Genomic DNA, 9,670 nt, shown 5'->3' on the forward strand with positions numbered 1-9,670 from the left:
ATTAGTATCTTTTGTGTTTGCTAAGTAGAAAAGTACTACAAAAGGCAAAGAGGTAGTCCTCAACCTACGAGCACAATTGAACCCAAAATTTCTGTTGCTAAGCAAGATGGTCATTAAGCAAATTTTGCCCCATTTTATGACCTTTCTTGCCCCAGTTGTTAAGTGAATCATTGCTGTTGTTACGTTAGTAACATGGCTGTTAAGTGAATCTGGCTTCCCCATTGATTTTGCTTGTCAGAAGGTTGCAAAAGGGGATCATGTGACCCCAGGACAGTGAAACCGCCATAAATGTGAGTCAGTTGCCAGACGTCAGTTTTGATCATGTCATCATGGGGATGCTGCAAAGGTCGTAAGTGTGAAAAGTGATCATATGTCTATTTTTCAGTGCTGTTATAACTTTTGAAGAATCACTAAACGAATGGCTGTAAGTCAAGGACTACCTGTACACATTTTGAAGTTATCATTTACTTTACAGTACCGAATTGGCTGCATTTTTAAAAATTTGCTTAGCATAATTTACCCAAACTGAATAAGTTTTTAGAGGTATTAAAGCATTTCTGTGATTTGTAAGAAGAAGAAGAAAAAAAACAAGTGAAAAGTACATTGAGGATTTAATTCAGATCTTCTGCATCATTTTATTGAAATTACTATAATGGAGCAACTTTGAAAAAAAGCTCTTTGATGAGACAACATTTTTATCAGTGTTCCACTAGTGAAAGATAGACTGTTTTGCCTACTTTTAGATCACAATTTCTTAAAAAGAACACCTATAAACCTTTAATGGAAAGGCAATAGGTAAAATATTTATGCCCATTATGGTGAATTAGGGATGAAACTAGTGGAAACTGCATTCTTGCTGACTCTACCTCTCCGTAGAAGTGCTAATTCAGCTTTATGAACAATCACAGCTTTTGATAACTTCTAATAGATCTATTTAGGGCTATCAAAATACAGAAGTAAAGAAAATATTATTCCTACTTTTATCGTTATAATTGTGAAATTCTTGTGTGGTTTTATATACTACTATAGATATTTTAAATTGCTTTACTGCACACTCAGTGTAAGTTGTCATTAATCTTTGATTCCAGCAGGAATGAAGAAGGGATACACAGACAATCTTTATATTAGGTTTATTTTTGTTTGGTTTTGTTTGAGTGTTATTACAATTCTTACCTATTGGAATTGTTTCTGGAGTCTATGAAGTTTGTAAATTTCAAAGATTATAAATATCCACTCAGTGCCTGCTTTTTGTAACAGGCAAGTATCACACCTCCTAGCTCATGTTTTAATATGAGTGGGAGAAAACAAATTATCCTCAGGTTTCTGTTGCTAAGTGAGACATTTGCTAAGTGAGTTTTGCCCCATTTTACAACTTTTCTTGCCACAGTTATTAAGTTAGTAACATGGTTGTTAAGTTAATCTGGCTTCCCCATTGACTTAGCTTGTCAGAAGGGGCACAAGGTGATCACATGACCCCGGGATGCGGCAACTGTCATGAGTCGTTTGCCAAGTGTCTGAATTTTGATCATGTAATCATGAAGAGGCTGCAAAAGTCCTAAGTGTGAAAAACATTCATGAGTCACTCTTTTCAGTGTCGTCGTCACTTCAAATGGTCACTAAATGAACTGTTCAAGACAGGGACCACCTATATGACAGTTAGACAGTGAAACATCTGCAAGTAAACAACCAAGCTCAGAGAGCACAAACAATTCCAATATATGTATCTTCCGCTGCCATATCAGTATTAACCACCATTACTCCATAGTTACTTATGGCATAACTTGGTATCAGGAAAATTTAAGGAAATTAGACAGGAAACTGAGGATTGATTTAATCTTATTGTGTGATCATCAAGACACCCCAGTATATTCTTGAGTGTATAATTAGATTTAGCGTGAATCAAATATTATTCCCCTTGGTGTATTTGTAAGAGAACAGTTCATTGCCCAGGTCCATTTTAAATCAAATTTGGACAGTACAGTCTTGCTTAACTTTGCTTAGCTTGCTGTGTCTCTTGGTTAGTATGTTTCTTGTCACACATGAACACAATTAATCCCACGTTATCAGGATCAGGATATAAAGTTTGTGAATGTATTCATTATAATTATAATTCACCTTTTAATCTGTGCATGCATTGGGGGAATATTACGATCCTATTTGCCACCATGCTAGTTCTAAAATGCCAATTACATAGCAATTTCTCTCTTTGGAAATGTTGTGCATAGGTACTTCAGTTTGGTGTCAATTAGAAGGCACCTTCCATCCATCCCTAACTGATTAAATTTAAACTTTCAAATCATCAAGAAGAAAAACCTTTAATTCGATAATGACTCAGTTACTGAAGGAACAAAATCAAAATATTCAAGCCCAATAGAAGCGGGGTGGCTTAGAAGCAGAGAGTAACTGTTTGCCAGCATGGAAATAGAATGGGAAGCAGAACTGTCCTCATTGTAAAACTCTGCAGATACGTTGTGCTGATGTCTATGTTTGCACTGTTAAACCTAAGACTGTAAATAGGTGGTTATTGTGCTGTGTTATGTTAAAACAACTCCTTTTTTTACCTTTAGGACAAAATGTTTCATTTCTGGGTCAATACATTCTTCATACCAGGACTGGAAGAAAACTCTGACAAAGTAGAAAATGGAAGTCTTCTTGGAGATCAGGAACTTGATGGCATTTTGAGTACAGAGCGTTCAGATAATGACAAGGAATATTTAATCCTTACACTAACAAAAAATGATTTGGACAAGGCAAATAAGGACAAAGCAAATCGATATTTTTCTCCAAACTTTAGAGTAAGTATTTTCAAAGCAATCCAGTAATGTAACATAAACTGTGTGCAATTTATGTTATATATTGTCGTCTCTGTGATTCACACATATGGCTTATATGCCTGCACAAAGGCCTATTCAGAACTTTCTAGAACTTACAGAATTATTTTGTGTGTATTCCATCTTCCCCCATAACATTCAGCTAGGCTTAATGTCAGCTGAACCCCTTCTTTTAAACTACTGTATTAATAAGTACACTTTCTATTGAGCTAACATTCTTTCTGCTTCCTATCAGTATTATTTTTCCTTTCCTAGTTTTTCTCAGCAGACATCTTGAGTTGTGCATCAGCACACTATGACTGCTGTTTCCCAAGTTCTAATGTTGGATGGGCATAAGCTCTACTTTTTGTCTTGGTGAAGTTTGTGCAGTAGACACTGCCAGGCATTCACTAAACAGGTTTGTCACAATTGTTCTTCTCATTCATGAATTGAGGTCTATTATCAGGCTTTAAGGTTGGCAAATTTTAGAGCTATTCTGCCCTGCATTAAAGAATTATCCAGTGGTGGATAATTTCAGACAATTCCTTCCACATAGATCTTTCTCAAAAAATGTTCTGAACTTTCTGGATCAAACTACAAATAGCAAGATGCATTAAAAACCCCTCAACGTTTGAAAGGCATACCAAATCTTGTAAGGTGTGTCCATATGAGAGGATTTCCTGGTTAAGGTCACAAACTCAATGCTACACTATGTTAAAAATGTGTTTTATTTGGTAACAACTCTGCCAGTGACTTTCAAGTTCAGTGTCTGAGTTGAACACACGGGCAATGCTGGTGGGGGATGTTACGTCTGACTGGCAATATTTAGGATATCCATCTTCATCCTGGGCTCTAGTATTACCTACATGCAAGCAGCAGCATACTTAATGACCAAGTATGTTCATTGTGCTGTCTCTTTTTAAAAAATGATTAGTGCCAACAATGAAGCTTGGCTCCAAGCTTTACCAGAGTCACCAATCTTTTGGGGTATTTCCACTAGCATAATTCTGCTACTTGGCCATCTAGGCTGAACTTCAGAAGGACCACCCTTTCTTTTGTTGCGTATATCACCATTCTCCTTTCAAACAGCTTACTACTTACTCGTGTATGTGAATCACAGGTCATAGGGGGGAGTAAACTAGTTCCTCACCTGTAGCTGTACTTGTTAAGTGGTCATCTGTGAATTCAAACAGTCTTTCTTCCCTACTTAGTTTCTCAGTGTTCTTTCAGATTGGGTTTTAGGAACTGGTGGGTAGAAGGTGCATCGAGTTACAGGCAGTGGTAGAAGGGTGGAGGGGGAAATAATTCTGTGAACTCTGGAAGGCTTCAGAATAGAGCCATCCATTGACTTTACAGGTGATAACTCAAATAAAAGGAAGCAACCCATTCATAACCTTCCAGTCACTGGAGATATCCATGCTCTGTTGTTTCTGTGTGGCCACAGTCACAGGTGCATTGTCTCTCTCTGGATAGGGGATCTTCCTCTATCAACCTTCAAGGACAGTTGAGGGAAGGTCATGACATTGTGCCATCAGGCAATTAGGCACTTTGATGTTAATTAAGAAGGCCATAGGGAAGGCAAAGTAGCTGTTGGATTCACCAGCAATAAAGACTGGGGACCTAGCTAGATCCAGTTGGTGCTTTATGTTTGGTACATATCCTACATATCCCATGCTGAATAGATCTGGAGAGAAGCCCAAGGATGAGATTTTAGTTGCCACTGCCCTTTTCCATGTGGACTGAAAAATCATCCTTCATATTTAGCTTGAGCCAAATAGTTGAGAATGGTCACCTACACTTAATGGTCACCTACATTCCTTGTCAAGTGGTCTGATTTCAGAAAAGTGCCCCGCTCGACCATCATGGATTTTGATGAAATTTTGTGTGAACATGCACACATGTCCCCAATGAACATTGGTAAAGCGTTACACTTGCCGATGCAATACTTGTGGAGATATAGTCATTTGTTTGACCCCATACCGCAGCCTTCTACAGAGTCATACTGTAGGAGGCTGCGGTATGAGGTCAGACAAATGGCTATATCTCCGCAAGTATTGCATCGGTAAATGTAACATTTTACCAATGTTAATTGGGGACATGTGTGCATGTTCACACAAAATTTCATCAAAATCCGTGATGGTCGAGCAGGGACCCCCAGACCACTTGACATGGAATGACTCCTTAATATATAAATATATATTATCTATGCTGGAAAATCCATCCTGCTTGTTTTGGCATAACACGATCTTAGTTGAATTTTGTTCAGTAATGTTTTGGAAAGGAAATGATTTGGAATTCATAAGCACACATTTATGTCATGAAGGAATGTTATTTTGTTCCCTTATTTGCTGTAAAAATCCCAGTGAGCCTTTAGGCCCATTGATTGAAATACTTGTCAGAATCAAGAGGGAGAGGGGGAGAAAGGTGCATCAGTATTACTGCACACATTTTGTAAAATGTCTCCAGATTTGATTCAACTGAAGCCCAGAACAAGGAAGATATTTGGAGCTTCTATTAGCCAAATGCAGGTCCATTCTGGCCAAACCTCTGAGTTACAACATGCACAGAAAATAAATGTGCACCTCAAAATTAATGGGAATGTTTAAATCAATTCAGTCTTTCTCATAATTGATGCTGCTTTGTAGGTTTCCATTGGTTTTTGTGAAGTGTTTTGTGAAGAGAGAACATTTTAGTTTGTACTTAATTAAATATATATTTGCATTGTATCAAATATTTCATTTGCTTTTTATGGGCCAGACAGTAGCTCTTTTAAGCACATATATACTAATTTCTGTTCTCTTATTTTTTTCTAGGTGAAGCTATTTTTCACAAAAACAGTAGAAGAGCCATCAAACCCAGAAGCTAGCAGCTCAACTTCAGTAACACCAGATGTTAGTGATAATGAACCTGATCACTATAGATATTCTGACACCACTGACTCTGATCCAGAGAACGAACCTTTTGATGAAGATCAGCATACGCAGATTACTAAAGTCTGATTTTTTTTTATTTGGGAAAAAATACCACAATGAAGAAAACTTGAATAAACTGAATTATGGACCTTTTAAAATGGCAATAGGACACTGTGTCAGATTTATCTGTTGTAGGAACAGTTCTTTACCTGACCAATCTCATTTTGCCCTATTAAGCCTTTGGCTTGACACTTCTCCCATTGAAAAAAGAAAAAAAAAGGTTACGTAGCTATGTTATGTATATACCTTTTGGTGTCAAGAGGACATTGAAATTTCAATTAGGAATACACAAAAATGGCACTTTCCTATTTGATTCCAGTTTTATAAAAGTGGAGACAGATCTGATGTGTATACGTAGGAATCTTCCTTTTGTGTTCTGTCACCAACTGAAGTTCCTGTAAAGCTCTTTCTAATACACAGGTTCACATCCTGCCCCTTTCTTTGCACTTTTGTGGCAACAGATAAGTCTGCAGTTGGCTCAGAGAAGTTACTGGGTTTTACTACATTCAAATGCATGTACCATGGATAGGAGTGTGGAAGGAGAAGCTGAGAAAGGAATGTTCTGTGCTGGACCCTGGACTGTGTACCATTTCTAGCTTACATGCACCTCTTTCGCATGCTACAGTAATAAATCCTGGACATTTGAGGAATTGCCGCTGTCACTGCTTGTTTGTGCATTTTATTTTATTTTTTTAAGCATAATGGTGCTAGAAAAGGCAGCTGGAGGGGAACAGGAATGAACCTTCAATGGCATCGTAAAAGCTCTATAAATGAAGGGATAAAAATATGGTTTTACATGAAACAAACTAGATTTTCAGCTTGTACACATGACAGTTAAAAGGGATGAAGGGGTGTGCATACAGGCTCCACCCCACATCCCTGCACATTTAGCTGCCCTGCAGAATTTCACATACACCTGTAGTCACTAAGATGTAGGGAGTTGTAAGTGCTGCAAAGAATGTAGTTTACTGTTCAATGTTTAGAAAGCTTGATAAGGCTGGAGTCCTTGAGTTGCAGGTGTCTCCAGGTGAACACAACACCACCTGCAAATCTTCCTGCTGTAGGCATGGGAATGTTAGGGGTGATGCTTACCTGTGTACCCTCACCCTTGGGATAATTTGAGTGCATATGTTTGCATGTTAACAGTCTAATTGCCTGCAGAGGGCAACAATAATAATCATACCAATGTGATGGTTATCTAGCAGAGATGGGCTTACAAAATTGTTTTGTGTGTTATAATTGCCATTCCCAAGCTTTGGATGATAAATGTCAGAGCAATATTATGTCTAAAATACCAACAACAACACCCCCCTTTTGTCTTTCAAAACATGGAATTGCCATTTTGACTTTTTGTGTAAAAACTTGCTTGTTTATTGGTTAACATATTATTAATTATCCCACTCGAGTAAACAAATTTGAAATCCATTGTGCCAGTCCGTTAGCATTAATAACAAGATTGTAGTGGCAACTAGTCAAGGCAAAACTCAGGCTGAATACTGGACAAAGGAGCAAACTTGCTCCTTCAACATTCATTGGTGAATTTTGTTATCTTTCCTAATCCTGTGTGTAGTTCTGTGCCTATAATTTTATACTGATTTTAGTAGAGCTTGCATGTAGCTGCACAAAATCATAGCTTTCATCCATTATGTAAACTTTAAAACGCTAATGTTCAGGCTTCCTAAGTTGATCCAGTTCTGCAATACAGAAGATGGAGATTTGATTGGCAAGAGGCAACTTCAGAATTACCTCTGGCTTTTGTCCAGTGAACTGCGTTGAACTTGGCTTTCATACAACACTTTTGCCAGCAACATTAGCTACCTAAAAAAGTAGTGCTTTAAGAATATTTGGATGTTGACAGTGTTCAATGTCTTGTACAGTTCTGCTATTTGGCAGGGAGCTCCAGATTGGAAATTGTTGAATGGCTTTTTGCACTGTTGTTTTTCCTTTGGAGTGTGAAGGTCTGAGTAAGGGTTTTGGATTTTGAATGTGTCAGTACTGAGAAGCCTTGCTTATGTTTTTATGGTATAGTCATTGGAAAGGAAAATGTCATTATTTATATATACATATATATGTATGTATGTATAACACATATATATTATGCATACTCTCCTATAGTTAATTTCAGCTACCATCCCATAGAACATGGCAAGAATTCCTCTGACTGAAAGGTTTGAGTCCTAATTCAAACTTTATTTATAACTAATCATCATTGGCGTGAAAATGCATTCTCCTTTGGTAATTTCTTAAGTTTCTGGACTGTGTGCTTAAATTTTCAGATGTACAGTAGCTTACATGTCTAAAATTACTTGAAGGCATTTTGACAGGAGCTTACTGTTAGGCCCTGTGCCATCCCTCCTCATCTGTATTCTAACTTCCAATAGTTTGTCACAATAGTTAAAGGGCAGTTGTAAATTAGCACCAAGGGTTTTTGCTGTGGCATGGTTGCAAACTGAAGGGTCGTTTATATGCAGCACCAATTTCTTTCAGCTTTAGGGGAGGAAGAAAGGAAAGAGTAAGTTTTAGGGTGCCAGTGTACAGTTCCATGTTTAAATTCTAGCAACGTGCAATATGTTAACGATGCCTGTGGTTGCCACAAAGTGCCTCGTTTACCTTTTTTAAAATACTGTTCAGATGTGTCATGCATGCAGATGGAAGGGGTGGAACTGCGCACTAAAACGGAGGCTTTAATTGCAGTGCTTGAGTAGAACTGCCTCTTTACTCTGCCAGTTCAAAATTCTCAGTCTGTTTTCATATAGAACACACACACACACACATACACACACTTTAAAAAAGTCTATTTAAGCAGCCTTATTCTGATTCAGCCTCTTCAGATACTATTGTGCTGTGCAACAGTGGCTCTGTGTGTAATGCTATGCACACGACAAGAAAATGACATGTACAGGTTAATGTCTCATATGAATCAGATGTCCGTTTGTTATTGTGTTAACAGCCCTTTATCTTAGTGTTAAAACTCCACTTAAAACTGATTAAAGTTTCATTCTTGTCACTGTGTTGGGTGTATTAAGTCACTTTTGTGAGATGGGCGGCCATATAAATTGTTTAAATATATAAATAAAAAATAAAATAAATATATGGAAGTATATTGAATAAAATGCTTACGTTTCTATAAAGTTATGTGAGTCATAATAAGCACGTTTAAAAACATCAAATTTCAAGTTTCTTTAAAAAACAGGTTGGTGGGCTTTTGCTATTTTTTCATTGAATTTTAAAGGTAACACTTCCTTGCAATGTTTTAAAAGTTTTCCATTATGAAAGTATGAATGTGATTATAATTTTTCATGTTTGGGATCTACACCTTGATTTTGAGTGCGTTAGTGTGGGCATAACATTATGTTACAGCTTTTGCATTAAGACGGACAAGTGATACTGTACAGTGCCCCTTATGTATATTTTCACCTACAGTGCTCTCAGCTTCTTTCCTTTGAGCTAGCTGGAGCTGATGGGATCCGAAGTCCAAAACTTTTGGAGGATGTTGCTTGCATATCCCTACATTAAAAGGTTGCATGTGAAAATATGTTTTAAAAAAGATTGGTCTTTTCTTCAACTCAAAGTAACCATGGTCACAAATTTTGGAAAAAATCTGCCCGAGGTCAAGAAAAGCTAAAGAAGATAGATACTAAATAACCCATTACTCTGATTGCGTTGTAAAGCGGCTGTTTTATTTTCTTTCCAAACTAAAGCACTTAAATACAGTTTGAACATAGATCAAATGTCTTCATCTTTTTAGATCTGGATGGGTTTAATCCTACAGCATTCAAATCTTTTATCACCACTAGAAATAAGCAATTTTAATGAATAATTTTGTTCCATGCAAGAATCAAATACAAGTAGAAGTATTTTCAATGTTAATATCTCTGGAAACAGCCC

The 9,670-nt window shown here is 37.2% G+C and overlaps 1 protein-coding gene across 1 annotated transcript in view; it reads left to right on the forward strand.

Moving 5' to 3' along the window:
• PTEN (phosphatase and tensin homolog) overlaps positions 1–6,432 on the forward strand; it is an 84,519-nt gene extending 78,087 nt beyond the window's left edge. Inside the window, exons 8-9 of the mRNA XM_015813264.2 lie at positions 2,568–2,795; positions 5,624–6,432. Coding sequence (XP_015668750.1) covers positions 2,568–2,795; positions 5,624–5,809 — 414 coding nt within the window. The 3' untranslated portion in view covers positions 5,810–6,432. The remainder of the gene's footprint in view (positions 1–2,567; positions 2,796–5,623) is intronic.
• Positions 6,433–9,670: the final 3,238 nt, after the last annotated feature.

This window comes from Protobothrops mucrosquamatus, unplaced genomic scaffold (assembly GCF_001527695.2).
Source record: "Protobothrops mucrosquamatus isolate PMUCROS unplaced genomic scaffold, P.Mucros_1.0 scaffold149, whole genome shotgun sequence".
Lineage (NCBI taxonomy): Eukaryota > Metazoa > Chordata > Lepidosauria > Squamata > Viperidae > Protobothrops > Protobothrops mucrosquamatus.